Below are 24,969 nucleotides of genomic sequence, written 5' to 3'. Positions count from 1 at the left end.
ACCTGTAAAGAGCGATAACTCTTTCAAGTTCTTTCTTGGAAAGGGTGATTATTCAGCAAAAGAGGTGGACACACATGAGTACCTACTCATGGAAAAGGCGGGGTATGCTTTATTTTATATGTGGGATTATACTAACTTTCGTATAAACGTTTTACACTATCATTAAGCCTAATTGACTACTGACAAACAAACAAACAAGTAAACGGACAAACAAACAATCGTTCTATATTGACAAATATGAAGACAAATAGGGCCTACAACTCTTTATTTGTTCTTTATTGTATATGGATATTATCATACGTAAGTAATAAACAAATATACATAAACAAACAAAAAATGAGCCAGAGTTCAGGACAGGTCGTGAATAATGACAGCCCTCCTAGGTCGTCCGTTGTTAGCCAGAGGAGAGGCAGGTTAAACAGGAAATGACCTTTGACACCAATCTCATTAAATCCGCTGAACGGTTTCACTGTTCGCGTCGCGTCGCAGAGAACTCGACAGAAACCATATCTGTTTGGTCCAAACTACGAAGGAATTGGTATTTTCCTCACAATAAATTTGTAAGTCAGTCCATTCATATCTTAAGTATAATTTTGCAAGCTCATGCGCCGTTTGACTTTCATACACATGGCTGTGCCTCCACTGTGACGTAGTGGAGACTGCTGCAGCTGCATGCAGTTCAGCGCAGGACAGTTTGAAGTGTGGAACACCATGGAGCTAGAAATGTTTCGAGCTCCAGAGGAACACATACCACAAGAACACGCGTGTAATCACAGTCGCTTGTGGTGATGTAAATGGTGGACAGCCCCTGTGACACAGAAAAATGGACTATCCATTTTTCGCTGTGTCGCAGCTGGGCTTTCCACTGTTTACCAAAACACAAGCATGGCAAGTTGTGGGCTACGGAACTGGAGCAATGCAATGCTCCATGGAGTCCATGCCATGCCACGAGCATAGCAACTCACCTTGGGCGCGTTTTACATGACCACCCCGCGATCGCTCCTTGGTAGGAGAATGATCAAAAATATTATCGAAAGTTGATGGGGCGGAAAGATCTTGTTGAGAATCTGCTGTTGTCATATATAATAGCTATATAATTTTAGTAATACCATGAATCATGGAGGTAGAAGGCCTATGTTTGTTCATATCATGGAGCCATGTTCATATGATGTTCATATGATGTCGCATGTAGCTGTTTCCAAACGTAGACTAGTCCGTGCTGAGACAGCCAGTGGGCAGTACCACATATAATCAAGTACGAAATCATTTGCTGGACCATCTTTCACTCATCTGATCATATTTCCATAGCAGTAATGTTATCGTTCAATTTAGGTTCGATTTGCATCGCCATTACAGTGAGGTGATGTCATACTCAATGCGGTGATGTCATATGGACCGGGGGAATCCCCTCGCCCAATATTTAAGAACACTGGGGAAATTTCACCGAATTGCGTACGTCACCATTTCATTTTTTCACATTTTTTGGATTGAAGTCAGTGAGTTGACATTTTTATTGCGTTAATCTTCGCCGTTTGCTGTCTGTGGGCCAGTTGGCTGTTGCATCTCGGGTGAAGTGCGCAATCGCTGTTGCGGAAATACGGAAACACCGAGCGAGAGCCCTCTTTCACATTTGGAGTCGGAAGGCTATAATATAGCTAACTCAGCGATACAACGTGACAGATACGACCAGGTGCAGTGATCGGAGCTGAGCCGATCAAGCGATCTGAAATATCTCTTTTCTTCAGTATTTTAAAAGTGTCGATTTTCAAAAAATGAATTCTAGTATAATACGGTGTGAGATCTGTCAAGTTGATGTCTCAGGGACTGGCAACTACGAACAACACTTACGTGGTAAGGCTCATGCGAAAATGAAACTGCGAAAAGGGCATATCACGACGCCTACTGTTCCAGCTCGAACCGTTACAGACTTTGATCGAACATACGTTGATAGTGTGCCGCGCTTTGAGAAAAACGTGGAAATTGACACATCGGAACATAAAACAGCAACTCGTAGCAATTTTTTCTGCGAGATCTGTGGTGTCCATTTTACCGGACCGGCACCAGCAGCCCAACACTACAGCAGTGCAAAGCATCAGAAGAAGGCAGAGTCGGTGAGATTTGTTCCATCAGCTACACCTAAAGATGCCGATGATCTAAGAAGTGTATCCAAGGCAACAGCATTTGACAAAAGGCCGGGAATGGCAGCAAGTGTGTTGACAAAAATACATTCAATGAGGGACTCAGGAATCCAATCTTCAGTCCTAGAGAATTCCATCCCAGTAGAGTACGATGAGAGCTTCTGTGAAATCTGCAAGGTGTCTTTTACTGGCCCTGAATCTGCAAACCAGCACTACACTGGCACTAAACACAAAAAGAAAGAAGAAACAGTTAGGCTGGCATCGAAGAACCGACTACCAGGGTCTTACTGTTTTGTGTGTCACATCACCTGTAACACTCGCCAACAACTAAAGATTCATGAGCAGAGTCCAAAACATATGGAGATGGCCAGGAAAGGTGCAGCGGAGGAGGGGTCAAGTGGAAGTCAGTCGGATTCTGAATTCGATGAGGATGAGTTAGATTTTAATTACAGGGATGTATCATGTGAATTATGCGGCATCTCCACTTTCACGTCATACAGACACATGCGTGATCACTTCTATGGGAAAAAACACAGACAAAATAAAGCAAGACAGGATATGATCAGTGATTTAACAGAAAATGAATACTGCAAGTATTGCAAAGTATTCTTGTCATCACAAACCCAAGCTGCCGATCACCTCAGCAGTGTCAGACACAAAAGCAACGAAGCCAAGGGAAAGAAAGCCCCGGAGAAATCACTTCCGGCAATTACTGTCAGCAAAGATATCAGAAAGCTTAAAAAGCTAATAGCAAAAACACCAAGAAGTTACCAAATGGAGCTGTACAGGAAAGCCATAGAGAGAGACTCTGTTATATTCCTACCAACAGGTAAGTACAGTACTTGTGTTGAACTTTGATCTTGCCTCTGTGACAGCCACCAAACAACACCACTGTTTAAATTGACAGCACAATGACTGTATTTGCTCTGGATAACAGTAAATCATTTAAAGTCATGTTATTTTGATCTGTTGTCAATGATATCGTTTGTTAGTGTACTGTTTAGGTAGATTGCACCTGTAGGGTCCCATTTTTTTTGCACACTGAAATTTCACCATTACAAAATCTGTCCAGCTGCTTGTGTGGCCTCATCTTGAAACCTGTTGACACTCCAGTAAATTAAATTTTTAAGCTGCTTTTTTGTGACAATCAAAATATTAATTTTTTCCCATGCACAGGGTATAATAGCTGTTTTTAATCTCAAGTATCAGTGCATTATGGGTAATTTGTTTCTTGTATCTCATACTTTGCGTTGATGTTACCCTGTAAGAGAATGGATAAAGGAGTCTTTAAGGAAATTTTCAAAAAAGTTATGGTTCAGACACATATTACCATGACTTTGCAAGATAATAATATTTATCAGAAACTGTCAAAATATTATAGCTTCTGACTGAAATAGAAAATCTAGCAAAAAATATATAAAGTGCCAATACCTCAGTATCAATTTTCACCCAAGTATTTTTACAAATTTCAAAGAAAATAATCACAATCATACCCATAAGAACAGGTCAAAGTTCATTTATACATGGTTAGTTGTTACAAACACAGACACATTAACCCAGAGTAAAGTGATTACAGAGACAAAATTTGTAGCACACACCAAAAATCAAGAAACCAAACCAATAAAAAGCAAGTTTTTAGTAAAATGCAAGCACTTTGACACAAAGTCATCAATTTTTTGCAGTTTTTTAGTGAACACAAATATACCAAAGTTAGCAGAATTAACTTGATGTAAATACATATCATGTTAAACATAATTTCGCTGCACTAAATGCCAATAGTTGCTGTTTTTCAGAACAGTTATTTGTTCACTAGCATGCATTTCTAGAAGATTTCATGAATTCATTTTCTTGCTCAGTTTTATTTGTAAACTGGAGTGATTTGTTTATTTTTTTGTCAGTTCTTGTAGTCTTCATAATTCAACTAGCTGCACAACATTGCTGAGCTGTCAAGGAATGCATTTTGAAATGATAATAATGATCTCTAAAGATGCTGTGTTCCTTTGTCAAGTTGTTCACAGTTTCATATCAAACTTATCAATAGGTACTGGGAAGACGCTGATATCAGCTATGGTAATCAGCCACGTTCTACAACAGAACCCACTCAGACAAGTTGTGTTCTTGGTGGACCGTGTCCTGCTGGTCATCCAGCAGAGCAAGGTGTTGCAGGAAGAGTTGTCTCATTTGACGATAAATCAAGAAAGGATTCAGATTGCGGCACTGTGTGGAGAAAAGCAAGATACTGGATCATTACCCCTACATCATCATCATATTTTGGTCACAACAGCAGGTATGTGTATTAATTCTTCTGTTCCTGAGAGTTTGCACCATTAGATTCAGCTGATGAATTATATGCAAATTTATGCATAACATCATGTGTTACTTTCAACCAATCAACAAATCCGAACACTTCTCAGAGAAATCACAGAGTTCCAGAGCAACACACATGGACTGGACTACAATGGTTTCAGAAAGGAATACTTTTAAGCATCTGTGTATCCTCTAGAATAAATTGACACTTTTAAAGATAATTATTTATTCTCTAAATAAAAGATAATTTTACCAATTACAAATGCTCGTGCAGGGCTGATGCATAGAAATTTTCAGATTTTCACGAATAACTCAAATAGCCAAGATATATAACCAGTTTGAAGGTGCACTATTCAGCGCTTTTGTCATATTTCTCATCTCTAGTATTTACTGTTCAGTTATCAGAAATTCAATCATTTTTTGGTTCCTTCACACTTGTAGCATACTACATTAACTTGTTGCAAGACGGTGTTGTACGTTGGGAAGATTTGTCATTGGCTGTGTTTGATGAGGCCCATCATTGCATTAAAAGACACCCCTTCAATGTTATCTTGGAAGATTACCACCTCAACGGAACTCACCAACCCATATTGCTTGGTTTAACAGCATCACCAGCTGGCCAGCCAACTGTTGAGGGCACTCAGCGCATGTTGAGAGAACTGCTTCAGAACTTTGGCAATGCAAAACTGGCCAGCGTACACGAATCTAAAGAAGACCTCATGCGATTCAAGACACAGGCAAAACTTGTAACAAAGAGAGTTCAGCTAGGTAGACAAGAAAAAGTTCTAAATGAGGAACTAGAATCATACTTGTTAGAATGCTTTCGACAGTTGCGTAAAATAACTGGCATCAAAGGTTTCATAGATCTCAGTGAGAATCATGAAATCAGTGGTGAACAGTTGCTGAATTTTCTTAAAGCCATTGAGGAATTGAAACATGAGTACGAGTATGATGACAGAGAATATCAGTTCTTACATCATGTCCTTGAAGTTGGAGAAGTACTTGAGTCACTTAGGGAGACTGGTTTAGAGTTTGCCATGAGTCAGCTAAAGGGTGTAATGAGGAAAGGTTTGGAAGTAGCTCATAAAATGAAAATTTATTTGAGCAGTAGATTGCAGACGTTGCTGAAGGGAGACATAAGAGAACATAAGGAAATAACAGCTGTGTATCAATTGTTGAGTGAATTAGATGATCACATGAACTGGAAGGAAGGTATTGCTCTAATTCTTGTGCAAATGCGTAGAACTGCTGTCTTAGTCACAGAATTTTTAAATCAGTCTCCCCTCATCCGTAAAAACAACTGTAAAGCAGTGTGTTTGGTCGGCCACGGTAACGGAAGCAAAGATGGTGGCATGTCTGTAAATAAACAAGGGTCTACCATCCGGAAGATCTGGGATAGTAAAAGTACAATCATTGTTGCGACAAGTGTTGCAGAAGAAGGGTTAGATTTGCCAGAATGTGATTTAGTCATTGTCATGGATCCACCATCCACTGTAAGGGCTTTGGTTCAAATAAGAGGTAGGGCGCGCAAGCGGGATGCCAAGTTTGTTGTTTTGTGTCGCAGCTCTGATCAACAGGAAGGAGTGGATGACTTGTTGTTGAGAGAAAGAAATATGGAAATAGCATCAGAAAGGATTAACAACAAAGGAAGGTTAGAGTCAGAGGATCCTCTTTCTACTGTCTTTGGTCTAGAGTTGTGATTGTCTAGAGTTGTGATTTGTAAAGTGGTGATTGTCTAGAGTTGTGATTTTACATGAACTGATCATTCAAATCCTACATTTAACTTAGAAGGTATCAGTCAATTGAATTTGAGATATTGTCAATATGTACGGTATTTAGATTAAAGGTACAAAGTCGCCCATTTTTCATGAATTTTGTTTGATACGAGATACTATTTATATTGTTTGACATGTTGAAAGATATTGAGTGAATGGGTGACCATGCATATATTCGATACCGGTTTTAGACATGAGACATGAAACCAATGCGAGAATGAATTAATGGTCATGACCATTAATTCATTTTCGTGATGGTTTCATTTGATTTGTCTAAAACCGGGTTCGAATATATGCATGGTCACCCATTCATTCAATATCTTTCAACATGTCAAACAATGTAAATAGTATCTCGTATCAAACAAAATTCATGAAAAAAGGACGACTTTGTCCCTTAAATTTAACCAATTCTCAAGATCAAAAGAAGAATTCAGTCTTTTAAAGGCAACTGCTGTACACCAGGTTAACGTGAAAATCATTCACTTTGGTAGTGTGCAAGTATTTGGTGCAAAGATATATGACTGGTTGTGGATAAGATATTCTGGAAAATGAAAAATTTATTTCCAGCAGTATGTTCGAAGAAGTAGAAACGTTTAAAAATTATGGGAAATTGTAATAATGAAAAACTGGAAACCACGGTAGCAATCAAAGTGCAGACTTATAGGTTCTCAATCAGATTTGTTCAAGTTATGGTGACATCAGCCACATTGCATGTTATTAACATGCAATATTATTTTAGTTTTTGGCTTGGAATAAGAAAATAATGGCCTGTTTGAAGTCAAATTCAGTCTTTTTGTGCCAAGATTATACTGTACTCATCTAGGTTTCTTGAAGCATCCTTGTATATTTGAGAAATTTGGTTTTCAGTTCTGTCAATAACTGTAATGTTGTCTATTGCCTTGATATTGTGTCAATGTCTGCAGGCGTTTTTGATCAAATATCCATCTAAAGTTTTTTATTCATTGGCGTGTCTCTTTCAACTTCAAGTACATCCATGTTTCACCTTATGGTTGAAATTGTTATAAATTATTTGAACTTGGGACAGTCAACATGGAGATTATGTAAATTATTGAATAACAAAGACAGTCACGCAGTTTTTACAAATTATTTTCTGTAACAAGTTAAAACTGTGCAGAATTTATCACCAAGATACTTTTAAAGAATATTGAGATTGGCAAAGCCATTCTATCTTTTGATTGTAAAATTTGTTGAATGTAAATGACAAACATCATTCTGGGGCTTGGCATTGCAAGAAAGAGAACAACTTTATTTACGATTTGTAGAAATATAAGTAATTCAAAATATATATTGATTTCACAGCTTTGCATCTACATGTGATTTTTGATGACGCCTGTTTTAATACTCATAAATGCATCAATAATACAACTACTGCTTTGAGGTAATTGGTAAAGACATGGAGTTGAAGTGCCACCTCAATGCAAGCAGATAGTAAAATAAGGTGTACATCTAGTTGGAATGAAATCTGCCAGTGTTTATCATTGTTCAAGAGTAGTGCATAACTTACAGTTCTGCTACAATCATGACAAACTGCATCATTAGTTTTATTTTTCCCTTCTAACCCTAACTGCATGTATTGAGAGCAGACTCCTGGGGTTTCTATTGTATTTATGTGATTTCTTATCTTTCTTATCAGCCTTCTATAAAATCCACAGAGAATGCAGTCCTAGCTATTTTGTGATATTGGTGATTGGACAATTGGGATAGTTATAGTCATATATATCTGAAATCAGACAATCAGCTTTAAAAGAATTCAATTTGTCTCAATGTGGTCACACACATTCATCTCATCTACCGTCAGAGTACAGAAAAAACATTAAAGAGTGTTCACATTATGGTCAAAAGTCTCAATTGGTGTCTGTATGTCAATAAGCTTTAATTCATTAACTAAAGTTCACATCCAATGGCGTGCTCTTTATTTATAACCAGACATTCTACTAGGTATACCACAATAAACCATATTTGCATGCTTTTAAACATTTCTTCACCTTGGTTTGGTCTAACTTTATTGTTTTCACTGGTGAGCAAGGACCTTTGTACAAGGAAATGACTGAGGATGAAAAGGTTAAGCCTTCTCAGTTATTTTGCCAACATTTTTTAGTGAACTAGGTTTACTTCCCAATTATTGTTGTAGATTTATGAGTGTTTCCTTGAATGCAGTTCAAGAGAACCAATCAATCTATTTAGAGAATCTTGGAGTTTATGAATTATTCATTTTAATCTGATATGAACATAGAATATAAGAAGTGGAATGCACTTCCAAATAAATAAATAAATAAAGAAATAAGTAAATAAATAGATATATTTCTTACTGAATAACTTTCCGAGATCTCAGTGTTTGAACAATTAAACTCAGCTGCTTTAAACGTTTTACCATAACACTTTAGCACAACTGTATTGATTTTTTGGCGGAATGTTTGACCTTTACAGAGGCAAACAGGTGTGACATATATGAATTGTAACACAGTCAAATTTTAAATATAATCTTACAGTTTGACGTCAATAACACCATGTTATGGAACAAGTGAAGTGAATAAAGTGAATTGAATAATAAACAAACACATTTCATCACTTTTAACACACACTGTGTTGACTCTTGTATTTAAAAGCATGTATGTAATTTTATCTGTAAATTTCTCTTTGTATTTTAATAGGGGCCGTCGATAATAAAAGCTGACGCACGACAAACGTAATTCTTTCGTTTAGGGGGGAGGGGGTAAAAGCTCATTTTGTTTTGAGTGCGTCAAAATCGCATAAGGATTTTCTGTTGTTTTCGAAGTGCGACTTCCCAGCGAGAACGCAATGTTACCTTCGCGTTCATCGAGAACAGAATGACCACAAAATACGTAGACAGAAAAGACAATTAAAAGACATAAATGTGAAATAGACACTTGTATGCTTTTTCAACGTGAAACATGTACGTGAAACATTTTCCTACGTGCGAAATACATTAAAATGTGCTGTCTTAAAAAGTGAAACGCGTTAAAGTGGACGTTTATTAATTGATGTGCCCTTCCGGTATATTTTCATGGGCGTGCGGATCGGAGATCATGCGTGTGGGTTTGTCAGAAACGGCATCATAATACGAAATTGATTTCGCGTAAGAACTTTCGTTTTGAGGGGGGAGGGAGGGGGTTTCAAGTAAAACGAAGGAATTACGTTTCTTGTGCGTCAGCTTTTATTATCGACGGCCCCTTACATTTTTTGTGTAATATCACTAATCACTTTGAAAGTTTGCAGATATTGAACATTTCAGAACACACTTATAATGAACTTATTTCTTGAACTAATTATTCCTACTTAGTGCACTTTGTTTATGAATAAAGCTTTGTTTATGCTCATGATTTTCAACTTGAAGAGCAGTATATGGAGTTCATTGAAGAACAGCATCTTACAGTAAGGATGAAATTCAAAATATACTTATGTATGATCACATATAAAGTTTGAGATATGTAAGCATATCTGAATAATGACATTTTTTATGATTAGGAGCTGATCATAACATACTATGATTGGAACATTATTAGAACATTGTCTTATATGTTTGCTATTGTAATGTTCATTTACTTTGTTTGTATTAAAGCTATTAAAACATTACTTTCAAGGTTTTGTTTGTGGTTTTTCATTGGTCAACTCTCAGGTCAGATCAGGTGTACACAAGTGGATTTTGTATTGTGTTGCAAGACCTGCTGCACATATGCAGGGGGGCGTGGAGTGACAGAGCTCGGTCACTCCTTTGTGGAGTGACCGTGGACAGAATGAGATACATGTAATCTCATAATTTTATGATAATGGTATTCTACACAGTGGTTATGTTGTCAAGGTCATTTTGGAAAGACCACTTTTGATGATTCATTTTGGCTGACATGTGTATTAATGGCATTGGTACAATGTGCAAGCCAATGTTTTTTTGTCATTGTGATTTGGTAACCAGAATTTTCTCCATTTATAATATTCTGTATCAAAGTTCGTTTTCTCCATTTATAATATTCTGTATCAAAGTTCATGTACTTTGGTACATGGCATATGCTGTTGAAAAGAATAAATCAGGTGTCTGCTTGGAGTGGCTTAAATTGATAGTTTGTTAGTAGAGTACAATGAGGCATTGTATCCTATAATATTCTCACAAACCTAAGCTTTCATTCTGCTGTAACATTTCACAGTAAAATCACCCTTTAGTGTTTAATGCCTCCAACTGATGCCACACAAGGAGGCTAGTTATTTATGACAATGTCCCATGATGACTGCTTTGATATCTATAAACTTACTAGGAACATTGATTATAAGAAACAGACAATTGAAAGTTGATTGTAAAATTTAATAAATGAAAATGAAGTTTAAATTAAATGACCAAAGACCAAAAATAAACAAGCATTAATTGCCATATTACTCCAACTTGGGGTTCATCGATGCACGGCCTACATAACTTGTTCATTTAATTTAAATCCTGCTTTCATTTAGCTTCAGTTGTTTCACAATTGTGCCATGATTATCATATTGTTTCTAAACTCAGGCACAGTACGTCCCTCAATGTACATGTATGGATAGAGGGACTGTGACTTAGGCCATATTATGGCAAAATATGGAGACAAGCAGAACCGCAGGGCCAATGAGTTTCTAAAATGACTTGCAAAATATAAATGGATAACAAATGAAACACTATGTAATGATGTGATCTTTGGATTAAAAATGACACAATGTAAAAGCTCTGCATTCATTGAGAAAAGATCAACATAAAATGCACACACAAAAAACACAGGCGAAGTGAAAACTGAAACACTGTTTTGCTGATGAAACATGTCAAGCATTTTTCTATGCAAGAAAAATGAAGTAAAATGTTCTATCACCTTACATTAAATCATCTTGATTTGAGTTTGACTGTAAATGCATGGCTTCAGCATTTTCTTGTGTTAACTTGTACAGTACAATCTGTAGATATGTGTAAGTTAAAGCAACAGGCTTGCAGTATTCCATTTTGCATAAGAACTTTTGTTTTTAGGGGGAAGGAGGAGACTCAATTAAAATGAAGGAATGTGTTTGTCATGCATCAGCTTTAATCATCGATGACCTCTTGTGGATGAAATTGATGACAGATCTCAGCTACTTCATTTGACTTGCAACGTAAACTTTTGGATGTCAAAATGTCAAAGCCCTGAAACCAGTACAATGTATTTGAAATATTTCAAGTTTACATTAATTTCCATCTTTTTCAGAGGAAGTAGCCATATGGCAGCACAGCCAGATTCAGCTGAGGCAAAACCATCATGTACAGTTCAAGAACTGCAAGAGATCTTGACGGAACCCTCTCAAGGAATGTTTATGATGCCGTCCCGTGCTTTTGATGAAGTCTGGCCAAAGCTTTACATCGGAGAAGGGTAAGCACATATGTAGTCAGGAATTCCATTTCTGAGTTTTAGACCTTGATGTCCACAATTTTGTTCTTGGAGAAATTTATACCTCAACTGTCTCACTGACTCTCAGTAAAGATATATTTGACAGTGTTTTTCAGTTGCCAGATTTCCATTCAAGCAAGGTGAGTGGGTACAATTAATGGTCAGGTTAGGGGATGGGGAGTTGGGGAAGACTAAATACTTCATCAATTTTTTCTTTCCTATCTCCCACAACAATGGCCAACATAACACAAATTATTTTAAGTACAAATATTTAAGTGCATTCTTCAATCATCAGACACATGATTCTGTCTGAAGACTGAAGGATGCATGAAACTTATGTAAGGGATACTATTACTTTCTACTTGATATATATATATATATATAGTATATATATATATATATATATATATATATATATATATATATATATATATATATATATATATATATATATACACATACAAACATACACACAAAGCAAGGCCATATACACTTGTAAAAAGAAGCCACTATATATAATTTTTAACATTTAACAGACAAACTATAAACATTGCTTTCCCACACAACTAGTCACACCCTTGCATATATAAGTGTTTGACAATTGATATGAGTGTACTCCGAAAGTGGTAATTAGAAGTGCATCCGCATACAAGAAATTTAAGTTTGGAATTTTACCCAAAAATGCCTTATAATTATTTATTTATTCATTTAATCATTTATTTATATATTTATTTATATGTTACAACCCTTTTAATGCAGGGGCTCACAAAAACAACAGGAGCAGCAAATTACACAGGGCATGGGAAATGCAAATAAAAAGTTACAGAAGAGCTATCTGAAAAAACCAAACACAGAAAACAAGTCATTATTATCAACCAAACAATATTGTTATTGTTATACAGGTTCATGATACTTTTGGGCAAATTATGAACAATTGAGTCCCATAGAAAACTAGTTATGTATAGTTATGTGTTCAATCCACTAGTCTATGTGGTGATTAGAAGTGCCTTGGTGGACATGTGATATTGAAATTAAGCAAAAATATATCAATGTCTCATACAGTAGAGTCTGCTGGGCAAGCTAGGAAAAAAGATTTGGATACAAAAGTTTTTGGTATATCTGCCAGATTAATTTAATACTGATAATTTTTCCTGAACATCTTTTTTCCAAGTCCATTGTCTCCCTTTTTTAGACCCCATGACAGTTAACTGTTGATATTTCTCAAGCCCACACGTTGATAGTCAGCATTATGGTGTTAAACAACCATAGACTTTGGTAAATGATGATAATGACCTTTATAGAGATGAAGTGATGCTCCATTATTGCATAGTTGTGATTGTCAGTCATTGAAGTACTAAAGCTACCTGTTTGTTTGGATTACCTCAGAAAACAGGTTTATGAAAGAAGCGTTTTCTGCCCCATTCATATTGTGCAAATGTGTGTAATTTGCATTGAGTAAAAATTTGGAGGCCTGTTTTGGTATAATGCACTGTTATAGTTTACATTTGAATTCTAGTCCGTACCAGAATTCACTTGTCAACAATAACAATTCAGTTTACATGACTCCAGTCTGTGTTGACGCTGAATACTGTGTATGCTTTGGGAAGTAGAACAAGAAATTATGATTGACAACGTGAAAAAGTTATTAAAAATTAGTATATACGTACTGGTCCATTTTCCTTACGATGCTGTCGTGGGAGCTTCAATATTCCACTGTTTAACATCTTTCAATAGTTTCTTTGATCTGAAAATTTTACCAACTTTAATGAATTGCTGCAATCATAAGCTCCCTCTTCAAATAACAAAGAAAGATAAAAATATTGAATGGATTAATATATATTGATGTTTTTAATGCTATATCACCACAACTTGCCACCTTGTTAGCAGTGATATCATTGATTGTGTTTTCTTAGATTTGTTGTTACTTTCCTATTCTTTTATTTGTAGGGCATTCGCAGAAAACATCAGTGCATTACAGAGAGTTGGTATAACTCATGTGTTGAACACTGCACAAGGAAAAGAGTATGGACATGTCAATACAAATGAAGAATTTTACAAGGTACAGTAGTTAGTGTATCAGCAGCTTTATTATATGCCTCGATGTGAGTGCAAATCAGTGCATTGATTTGAATAGGAACATCTGGGGAGTTAGGGGGCTGATGAATGATGTACTGACCGGTTTCCATGGTTACCCAGTCCAGTAACGCCCTTCAACGTTTTCGACGTCAAAGTATAGTCACTTAAGGTAGAATGCACCTCGGGGACACATATTTGGACTCCCAAACTTTTTCAATTCTTTTCTGCTACCACTTGTAGGGGTTCATTTTCAAGCTCTTGGAGTAAGAAAACTTTTCACCGGCTTAGTTTTTTGAAATTCGAAAATTATATTTTTCTCCATAGAGTTAACACAGGGGTGGCGGCCATTTTGAATTTTAAATATCGATAAATCTTGAGTTATTTGTTTCTCTAGTGCCAAAATTTGCACGGTGACCCCCGATTTTTATTCTTGACTTTGAAAGTAAATGGTTGAAAGATTCCTTAAGGAAAGTTTAAGCAAAAGTTTAAGTCTTTTACTTTCGAGGCGCGAACTACCTTAATGCTAGATGTAAAATATAGATTCGCACACTGCTATTTTGACTTTTGTTAAAATCTGTTTGATGCTGGTCGATAATGGTAAAATTGTTTGATAATGCCTGAATGTAACTAAATGTCATACAGCATTAACTGTGAAGGGTCATATAAAAATATTATTACACCTCACTCATTCAGCGTGCACTGCCATTGGTTAAACACGACTCACGTGACATGTAAAAGAACGTGATGATGCCCTCTGCGAATGTGATGATGCCCTCTGCGAACTTGATGATGCCCTCTGCATTTGATATTACATAGATGACGTCATTTTACTTACTGCGCTTCCTTTCTGTGCAAAACAAATTGTCGTTCGCTTGTTGTACTTTGCACTTGGCAACTTATGGCTGCGAAATGTCATGCAGAGCTGTCACCGGCACAGTTAGACGATATTTTGATGCAAGTAAACAGCAAACGAACGAAAATGGCAACAAGGAATGCAATTTCTGTGTTCAGCGACTATGCAAGCAGCAAATTTGGATACGCCACCGAGGAGATCGGCAAACTTTAGCGGCAACCCTAGACTCGGCACTGACAACTTTATACGCTGAGGTCCGGACTCAGAAGGCGTACTGTACTTTTGTTTCTTTGCATGTTTGCTTGTTTGGTGTAATAAAAATAATAACACATGAGAGCTAGGGCCATATCACGATTATTTGCCTGCCCTCGGGCTGGTGGTCATGATCGAAATACTGATGATGCCCGAGCCGTAGGCTCGGGCATCATCAGTATTTCGATCATGACCACCAGCCCGAGGGCAGGCAAATAATCGTGGCTCGGGCATCATCAGTATTTCGATCATGACCACCAGCCCGAGGGCAGGCAAATAATCGTGATATGGCCCTAGCTCTCATGTGTTATTATTTAATTATTGCCTGAATACAAGGGTTTATGTGCCCTCACAGCAGAATTTGCGCTGCTGGCATCGGGCAAATTGTCACCTGCTCTCGGGCACATAAACCCATGTATTCAGGCAATAATATATATTATATCATACCAGTATATTGATGGCGTAAATGCAGTGATCTGATTGGTCGAGACGCGATAAGAACAGTGGTATATTGGTGATATACCATGGCAGGCATGCGCGCGAGCTCTCAGCTTGAGTAAAAGTCCATTTTTGACGTTCCCCGCCAGAATTTCAATATACTGTTATGATATAATAGCAATAAATCACACCCAGCGACGGTATACCACTCCATTTTGACCAGTTCACTTCATATATGCACTCGCTATCGGTCGTGCATATATGTCGTGAACTGGTCAAAATCTCATTGTGTACCGTCGCTGGATGTGCTTTATCGCTTAAATATCCCACACTTCCCATACTTGAGATAAAATTTTTGTAACTTGCAGTTTTGACTTCAGCATGTTCCATTAAGTCAGATGTTATTTCTCTGACATAGAACAAATCATGAATAGAGGAGTTACAGAAGCAGCTTTTATGCACAGTGCTTTTTTTCATAGTTGCCAAATTTTACAAGTGGAAGTGTGGCTTGGGGTCTGTGTAATTATTTTTGATTCAATTGCATAATTTAGCAATTAAAGTATTGCATCAGTGATATCATTTTGCCAATATTTAGACTTCTAGTAAAAGTTCCGTCATCTAGTACGGACAGACAACAACTTAAGGACAGTCACTGAATGATCGAGTTAGACCGATATTTGCATTTAGTACATTCATTTCTTTCAAATAGAGAATAAATAGAAAAATACATTAGTCTAAGTGAATGAAAATACATGCAGGAATAGGATTTATGTCATTGAATAAGTTTGGAGTTATAGCAATAAGCATGCAAAAGAAAATATTTTTTTCTGTATATTAGGAGTAGTTTTCAAGAAGGAAAAGTTGCAACAGAAACATAGTTACTATTTCTTGAAATACTGGTACATAAGACGTGATACGACAAGAAATCAGGAGACAAAAGCTTGTAAATTTCTTTCATCTTTTAAAACGATGCAATCATCCCAAAATACTTCCAGTCATTTTCAGCCCCATGTACTGACAGCACGACAGGATGCAAGTGTCATCACTCTGTCTGTGTGTCAATCCAGCTGTCCATCAGGGCTAAATGGTGTGAGAGTGACAGCGATTGATCTAGGGTACTCAATTTGCTCAAAAAGTCATTTTTTGAATATTTCTCAAATGTCTTTATGCCATTTTTGGTGCAACTTTTCACTGATTGCTGACAGAGTTATGCACCATCAAGTCATGGTTCTAATTGCATTGAGGAGTACAATGATCTAGTCAGTACAGGGTAAACTGTACATGTATTGAGACAATCACTGTAAGTTGTTATAGAGTTCAAAGGGCGCCATATGCAAATATTACTGAAAACGGCCAGCACTGATGAAATGCCAGTGACTGCTTAGAGAATATCTGACAGAGTTAACTCCTGATGTCCAATCTAATAGCACCTGGATTGTTGTGCTGTGCTGCATGTTGCACTAAGTTTGGGAGCATTACCACTCCAAAATATGGTGTTCCACTTGCCTTTTATATTCCTGATGAAGTTCCTCTGTGAAGGACTGAAATGTCAGATAAAGCGTTTTGATAGTTTCCTCTGGGGCAGATTTTTGGGTTTTTTGATCAAACCACAGTCCCATAGAGGGACTGTGATCAAACCCATAGAACACCTGCTTCTTTTATCTCCATTTTGATGGGGGGGGGGGGGGGGGGGGGGAGTCACAGATTCATTTGTGGATAGCATCATTTATTATTGTTTTTTCAAAAACATCTTGTTAGCTACTATAGACTATAGTCTATAGAAGCTATTGGGATGGGTATCCGTCCGGCGTCCGTCGTCAGTCTGTATGTATGTATGTATGTATGTATGTCCGTTTGTGAGGCGTCCGTCCACTCAAATATCTTGAGAACCGTAGTACTTACTGATTTGATATTTGTTGTGTAGATGAAAAATATGATTTTGAGAAATTGTTTTTTTTAATTTTTTGATATTGTTGAAAATAGGCAAATTAATGCCAAAAAAGGTGTTTTTGGTAAAAAATCTTCTTCTTCATAACCGCTGGTCAGACAGCTTTGTTATTTGGTATACAGGTCCCTAGGGGTAACCCAACTTAGATTTGTTCAAATTGTGATGAAATATGCAAATGTGTATTTTTAAGGAATTTTTTTGTCATATTTGGTCAAAATGTGACTTACATTGTATGTAATTCTTGTACTGTATAAACCCTATCAATTCACCCAGAAAAAAATAATTAATATGATTTTAAATAATTTAATTAATTAGGAAATCATCAAAGCCAAAATAATTTTAGTGTAGAATTATCAGAAAGTTCAACTTTTTTTGACAGTTCATAGTGAAATGCTTACCATCTTGGAGGATTAAAACAGGTAAAGGCAACTTTCCTGAATCCCAACTTTGACATATTCTGAACCGTCATTTATTGTGCCCTGTATGTTATCTAAAAGAAATTGCTCAAAATAGTCAATAGAGATAGAGATAGAGATAGAGAAAGTTCTAATTTCCACTTATGGTTGACTTGGTAAGGATAAACTAAAATTACTTTTTGAGGAAAAAAATAGAGTGGTCAATTAAAAGAGTGGTCAAAGTGATAGGGTTTTTATGGTAAAGCCGGGCTGTAAGATTCCTCATGTGCTATTTATAGCAATTATGCAATCTGTGTAAACAGTGCAATGAAAATTACATGATTCCTTATAATGCTTTTGATGACCTTGAACTTCTTAAGTTTCAAACATTTGTCTCTTCAGTGTGCTTTCTCTGAGTATGTACAGTCTCAACTTATTCAACAGAACTCACTTACAATGTTAATCAAAGATATCCACCTTCTTCATCAATACATGTGTCACAAAAGGTTATTCTCCTACATAACACAGCAGAGCTCTGTCAACTGTTGAGTTGCTTGTTCTTTCAAAACCGCTGGTCAGACAGCTTTAATATTTGGTTTACAAGTCCCTAGGATGACCTAAGTGAGATAATTTTATACAGTCAGGAAATACTTAATTTTGTATCCATGTCTATAGTAGCTTCAGGGACTTTGGCCCTATGTTTTTTAGTTTGTATTCTTCTTTATGACAACTTTATCAGCCAGGAGCTACATAAGTGTCCTTCTGATTCTTTAATTGTAGGATTCTGGTATCAAGTTCAAGGGGATCAAGGCAACAGATAACCAACATTTTGAACTCCTTCCTTTCTGGCAAGAAACTGGAGAATTTATACATTCTGCCCTCAGCAAGGAAGGTAAGAAATGGTCCTGGCAAAATTGAAGTATAAAATTGGGTTCCTACAGAACAGTATTTCACAATTCAAAATTATCCATAGTATTCCAGGTGGTTACTTATTTGTGTGGTTCTATTCCATGTGAAGCACTCTCTTTTAAATGGACAAAGTGATCATACCGACAGTTGTGTTTGTAGTTCTACGTACCTGCCAGTCTTTCATGTATCATTGGAAGCATAAAAGTCAACTTGTCATGACATTAAATCTGATAAATATCCCAGGTCTGTAAGTATTAATGATAGTGCCCTCCTCAAAAAACAGAAAAACACGTAAAAAATGATATTGTCTCTGATTATCACCTGTATAGCTTCAAGATGTTCACATTTGGTTTTTCCAGTTATGTTCTCACGTAAACCCTCAACACACTTTTCCTTAACAAATAAACAGCCTGCACAAAACCTAAATTATCATCAATATTATACCAGAATAACTAATAAACTCAAATAGTTTATTTGTGTGAAACCAAGTGCCCTTCATACCTCTCATCAATTGCTGAAGAAGAAAGGGAAGTATTTTACAGTACGTACAGAAAAAGGATTGCTGGTAATCTCATATCAGAATGGTTGAAGGATAACAGAAGGAAAACAAGAACATCATGTAACTACATTTTTCCTATGTCAGCAACCAGGAACAAATGCCTCTTATCTTTTTGGCTTTAATAAATATTTTTTTCAGGGATTTTCTATCTGCGAAGATTCTGATACTTTCTATGAAAACATTAAATTTTCACAGTTTATCTGTAAATAGAAAACAGTTCTGGGATTCAGAGGAGAGTTTTTTGTTTTTCATAGGAACAAAGGTACTTGTTCATTGCCGTGAAGGGTTCAGCCGATCATCGAGTACAGTGTTAGCCTACCTTATGATGTACCATGGAATGACAGCACAAGAAGCAACAAGGACAGTTCGTGCAAAACGTGAAATCGGACCAAATGATGGATTTAAAGCTCAGCTTTGTGAATTGAATGAACAATTATTGAAAGAAAAATAGTAATTGACCACTTTGCACCACTTTCAGAGAGTGATTTTGATCAGTGTAAATTAGAAAAAAGTAACAGTACTATCGTTATTGACATATTCGCCAATTCAATGCAACTTTACAAAACAAACATCTTTGCAGTCTTGTCTGTGTGATTTTTAATCTTTCTGTCGTATGTTTCTTTTATGTAGTTTCTTCATTTTCATTTTTGTCTTTTAATAGATTTATATTTTATATTTCATTTTTTGACCATGCACCATTCTGATTGGATGAGAGCTCATTCCATAGATGCTAAAATACTGATTTTGCAGTGCTAGAAGAGGTCCCATAATCAGCATTGAGGTTACTAATGCAGGAACCAATAAAGAGGAGGGCATTAAGTTTGCAGGGAAATTTTGGTGGTAATAAATTAATAAAATAGAATAAACGGATTATTCAGTTATAAGTATTTTGCAAACACAAATGTAGATTTTTGCATCCTTGTTTTAGAAATACCTCACTGTATTTGCACTGTCACTTTTTGTTGTCTGCTTCACTGGAACATATTGCGTTTGTTGTCATCATAATCCCAACTTATCAAAATTCTCGGTTTCTGGCACTGAAATCGCCATGGCTATTACTTTTCAGCCCCAACTACATGTAGATAGACATAATCTAGTTAACAAGTGGAACAGATTTTGTTAAAATTCATTGAATTTTGAGAAATCAATTGCTGTCAGGTTCTCAAACATACTTTCACTCCTTTCAGACACATTTTGCTCAATTGCTAACATTTTGTGTGTTGTATTATGAATACATGTTTAAATATTGCTATCTGAGGCGTACTCAAAAAAGGAATGAATTTAGTGTTGCGGATTTGCTGAGACCTTTAGCCTCCACTAGAATGACAAATTTGCTTGTACTGTATCTAGAAGATTTGGAGACAATACAATACTGGGCATTTTAAATATTTAAGTGTTTATCAATGGCCAGTTTAAGGTTACATGACTGACAAAAACTTACACTTGACATTTCATCTGCTCAGGTCAGGTCATTTATCAGTCCTGCAGGGACATGTACATGCAACTGTTGACAAATTGTCCTCACACACTGTACAAAGAAGGGAGATTGCTTCACATTATATTACCATGCCCTGCCAGTCGCATTTTGATTGGTCGAGCTGAACCACGTGACTGACCACAAATACAGAGTTTGTTTACATGGTCGTGAATACGAATAATAAAATACACAACTCAAAGTATCGTAACTTTACAGCTTAAACGTAAATCATAATCAATCACAAAATAAAATGGAACACTTGTAGGTCAAGTTGAGATACTTTTTTCTGAAAACATCTCCGGATTCGCCAATTTTTTACAACGCACGTGACAGTGCGTCGCGTATTGCACAGTTTCTGGGGCCCAGTTGTCGTTCGCTCCTGAAATTTTCGGAAATTTTGACGATTTTCTTGGGTTTGCTGTTAATATAATGGAAATAACAGACTCCGCTCTGACCATTAACGTTTATTTGTGGGCGCGGGCTCGAGGAAAGCCAAATTTACGGGCTCGGCTGTTAATTTTTGGCATTCCTCTCGCCCTTGCCCACAAATAAACGTTAATGGTCAGCGCGTCGCCCGTTATTTCTATAGTATTTGACATACAAAATAAACTGGGATTACCTTTGAACACTAGAAGTCAATGCTCCTTTTTCTGTATTTCAATGATCTTTCATTGGCTATGCCATGTTATCAAACAGTAAACTTTTAACACTATAAATGTATATTGACATGTTAAAGATAGTGAAGACCATAAGCAGTAATATACTACATTTATTTTTACTGTAAAGTGGCTTTATCATCACAAACATATCACATTCTAACATGTAATAAGTTTTTATGTATCTGCAACATTAGAATGCAATTATTCTCCATCTGTATGTAATCCACTGTAATTTGAAGGCAGCCTAATACTTGTGGCATAGCTTATATTTACGTCAAGTAGTGGCATGGTGCAATGTTGGGGTACTGGGTTTTAAAAATTTGCTGCTCAGATATTTATAAAAATGGTTGAAATGTTCCCTTTTAAATCTTGACTTTGTCCGTTTGTAGACAATTCAAGAAATGCTCTTAGGTAAAAAAGAGCTGTGACTGAAGGTATATATTGAAGATCATGAATCTCAATATACTTATCTCTGTCTGAAAGAAAATTCAAACTCAATGTTAAACCATTGGCATTGAAATTTATCTCACTACCATGCAGAGTGAATATAACAAGATTCCAAATTAGTTATTATTTCTGTCTGCAAATTTTAATGTTACCTTACAGCCAAGGCTGGGATCTTTGCAAATTTTCACAGTGTTTTATTAAAGTGAAACGCTCATGAGTAATTCAAAATTTTGAAGTCTAATGTTTTTAAATAACCAAGTAAAAACATTCCAACTGTAAATTTTGCAAAAAACAAACTTTGTGTGTTTTGTCACTAATATGATTGTAATCAAGTGGTCTTGGCACACACAAACTCCTTTCTTGTTAGTACAAAGCAATTGACGGACAATTATGCATAGAAAAACACTTTGTATATCATCCATTATCTTTCTCTGTGTAGTCAGCAGATAACCTAACAGTTTTCTCATACATGATATCAGTAGAATTTCTTGATCCATAAAATAATAGAAAGAGCTTTAGCAGGCACATGCAAATCCTTCAAACAAAGATACCAGACAATTGAAGCATGGCACTTTACACAGGCTAAGAATTTACATGATTACATAAAGACAGTGCTTGTATCTTCCAATAAAGGTGTAACAGTACTCACAGTGGATATCTTTTTATGTAAGATGATAAATATTTTACTGTTTTCTTTGAAAGAAATGTAAATACTTAGTTACAATCAATATTTTCAAATACGTTTGATTTAAAGGGACAAAATCGCCCATTTTGTCATGAATTTTGTTTGATACGAGATACTACTTATATTGTTTGACATGTTGAAAGATACTGAATGAATGGGTGACCATGCATATATTCAATACTGGTTTTAGACAAATTAAATGAAACCATGGCGAAAATGAATTAATGGTTATGACCATTAATTCATTTTCGCAATGGTTTCATGTATCGTGTCTAAAACCGGGGTCGAACATATGCATGGTCACCCATTCATTCAGTATCTTTCAACATGTCAAACAGTATAATAGTATCTCGTATCAAACAAGATTTGTGAAAAAATGGGCGACTTTGTTCCTTTAACATTATGAAATTAATAACATATTGGTCACTTAAGAATTTAATATTAAACGTTTTTATTCAAATTGTAATTTGATAATTGTGATTACGGGGGATGGGTAAGCGGAATTCTGTGCGCACCTGTACTGTAAAATGTGATCCTCCCCACTATCCTTGTGTCTAAAATGTGACCCCCCCCTTCCTAACTACAGTATTCTTTCTAGGAATAACTGAAACGGTATGAGCCAATTTACATAAAGATTAGTTCAATTGTTATGTAAGTTACGGACAGAAATTACAGGGGGACGGCCTTCCCCTGACACAGTTTTCTAAAACATGATCCTCCACCGATTCCCCCTGGCCGACACCCTTGTAATTGTGAAGGCTACCTTTAACCGTAGCTCTGCATGGCAGGGCTGGGTGTGTTCCCGGCGTTATACGGCCTCCCATGTGGTGGAGGCCGTATAACACCGGGAACACACTGACCTGTAAGCAGGGCTATAATAACCTCAGCCCCTTCATATAGGCCTAGAACTCGTTAACACACATATCGCTGGTCACCACTTTTATATTTATACATCTCGCCATTGAAGTCCTAATGGTGATTTATCAGTGTACATGACTCAACAATAGTAAATTTGAGTTAAAATGCATCTGTTTCTAGCTTCAACTGCAGGACATTAATCGTGAAACGTGAATCCTGAATCCTGTCACATGGCGCTGGAATTATGCTTACGAATTACAGTCGACTCGCACTTTTTCCAACGCGCCCAGAACCAGCTCGCCCGATGCCAACTTGCCGGATGCCAACTCGCCCGCTGTGTTGAGATGGGGTGTAAGCTTAGGGACTGGTCAGTTTCTTCGGCCGGGGGGGGGGAGGGGGGCCGGTGGATTATTTTTTGCCGACGTCAAAAAGTGGCTGACCCCCCTATTCCAAATTTTGAAAACAGGGTGACCCCCCTATTCCAAATTTCGAAAACAGGGTGACGCCCCCCCCCGCGCGACATAGGTAGAACAAAAGATGGACATAAATTATATATATATATATATATATATATATATATATATATATATATTATATTTTACATATATTTATATTTTAAATAGTCATTCTATGTTTTAATGAAATTGTTGACATGTCAGTTGTAAGATAGGAATCATTTCAAAGTGTCAATCTTAAAGTCTGAATACAGTACATTTTGAATGAGCTGTATTTTGAATAAGCTGTGAATGTATTTCACGCTTTCAATGCTTAACCAGATGTCCTGAACTGCTGTACAGAAATGGATGTCAATCATTAATATCAAAGAGGAAAAAGCAGTGAATCAAAAACTTTGATGGGTGTTAAGACTTGCCAACCATCCTATTAAATCTCCTGAGGAGCCATAGAGAGCTTTTTTAGCCAAATCTGATGTGTACAGTGTCTGAGAGGACCTTTTCTTGTAACATTGAAACCATAAAAGCATAGCTAATAATGACAAAAACTGCCTTTTTTAACTGTTATTTTGTTCACAAAAAAGCATCTTTCTACAGAAAACCTGTGACACAAAGGAAAATAATTGCATCAATGAGAAGGAAAGATATCTTGTCATTTTTCTATGTCTAAAATAAGTCACTGTATCAAATATATATTGTGAAATATTTGTGCATGTTGCTTTCTCATACTCAATTCTCATAGAGAGAACAGAAAAGTATCAGGAATTTGTCATCCTTTTCATATGAAATACAGATTTCATAATGGTACACTTTCACTAAGCAAACATCAAAATATCTCTGATTTATTAAAGTATGGCGCCCGAAGGGCGCGCCGAAAAATATGAAACATCCTGATATCTCTGATATATATGCCTTGTATATTAAAGTCATGCACCTGAAGGGCATGCTGAAAAATGTCTGATATATTAAAGTAATGAGCTTGAAGAGCACGCTGAAAAATATTGAACATACAGATATCTCTGATGTATGTATGCTTGATATGTTAAAGTTAGGCGTGCTGAAAAATATGACTGATTATTGAAGTTACGCGCCCGAAGGGCGCGCCGAAAAATACAACTGAACGATGAAATTTGTGGTTGACACTAGCATTTTAGGCAATGATGAGCCTGTGTCAAAATTCAAAAACACACTGACCCCCCCCCCCTATTGGACATTTCAAAAACATGGTGACCCCCCCTATCACCAAAGTCAAAAACAGGGTGACCCCTCCATGAATCCACCGCCCCCCCCGGCTGAAGAAACTGACCAGTCCCTTAGTTGTAGATTCCAT

The 24,969-nt window shown here is 36.5% G+C and overlaps 2 protein-coding genes across 2 annotated transcripts; both read left to right on the top strand.

Moving 5' to 3' along the window:
* Window positions 1-436: 436 nt before the first annotated feature.
* On the top strand, window positions 437-22,795 carry LOC139119791 (dual specificity protein phosphatase 3-like). The gene is made up of 5 exons (XM_070683690.1): window positions 437-560; window positions 11,452-11,613; window positions 13,579-13,690; window positions 18,374-18,485; window positions 19,316-22,795. The coding sequence occupies exons 2-5, from the start codon at window positions 11,465-11,467 to the stop codon at window positions 19,510-19,512; spliced, it is 570 nt and encodes a 189-aa protein (XP_070539791.1). The 5' UTR covers window positions 437-560; window positions 11,452-11,464; the 3' UTR covers window positions 19,513-22,795.
* LOC139119790 (uncharacterized) lies at window positions 1,123-9,842 on the top strand. Its single transcript, XM_070683689.1, has 3 exons — window positions 1,123-2,967; window positions 4,180-4,425; window positions 4,887-9,842. Exons 1-3 carry the CDS (start codon window positions 1,773-1,775, stop codon window positions 6,143-6,145), a joined length of 2,700 nt encoding a protein of 899 aa, XP_070539790.1. The 5' UTR covers window positions 1,123-1,772; the 3' UTR covers window positions 6,146-9,842.
* Window positions 22,796-24,969: the final 2,174 nt, after the last annotated feature.

This window comes from Ptychodera flava, chromosome 20, assembly GCF_041260155.1.
Source record: "Ptychodera flava strain L36383 chromosome 20, AS_Pfla_20210202, whole genome shotgun sequence".
NCBI lineage: Eukaryota > Metazoa > Hemichordata > Enteropneusta > Ptychoderidae > Ptychodera > Ptychodera flava.
Note: the sequence above shows the minus strand (reverse complement) of the source record. Positions and strands in the feature narration are given on the sequence as shown.

What these genes read in the sequence shown, in the direction of transcription:
- LOC139119790 (XM_070683689.1), top strand. Translation starts at nt 1,773, where the DNA reads ATGAATTCTAGTATAATACGGTGTGAGATCTGTCAAGTTGATGTCTCA. An exon ending in TGTTATATTCCTACCAACAG is followed by an intron (nt 2,968 to 4,179) that starts GTAAGTACAGTA and finishes ACTTATCAATAG; the next exon opens with GTACTGGGAAGACGCTGATA. An exon ending in TATTTTGGTCACAACAGCAG is followed by an intron (nt 4,426 to 4,886) that starts GTATGTGTATTA and finishes TCACACTTGTAG; the next exon opens with CATACTACATTAACTTGTTG.
- LOC139119791 (XM_070683690.1), top strand. Translation starts at nt 11,465, where the DNA reads ATGGCAGCACAGCCAGATTCAGCTGAGGCAAAACCATCATGTACAGTT. An exon ending in AAGCTTTACATCGGAGAAGG is followed by an intron (nt 11,614 to 13,578) that starts GTAAGCACATAT and finishes TTTTATTTGTAG; the next exon opens with GGCATTCGCAGAAAACATCA. An exon ending in CAAATGAAGAATTTTACAAG is followed by an intron (nt 13,691 to 18,373) that starts GTACAGTAGTTA and finishes CTTTAATTGTAG; the next exon opens with GATTCTGGTATCAAGTTCAA.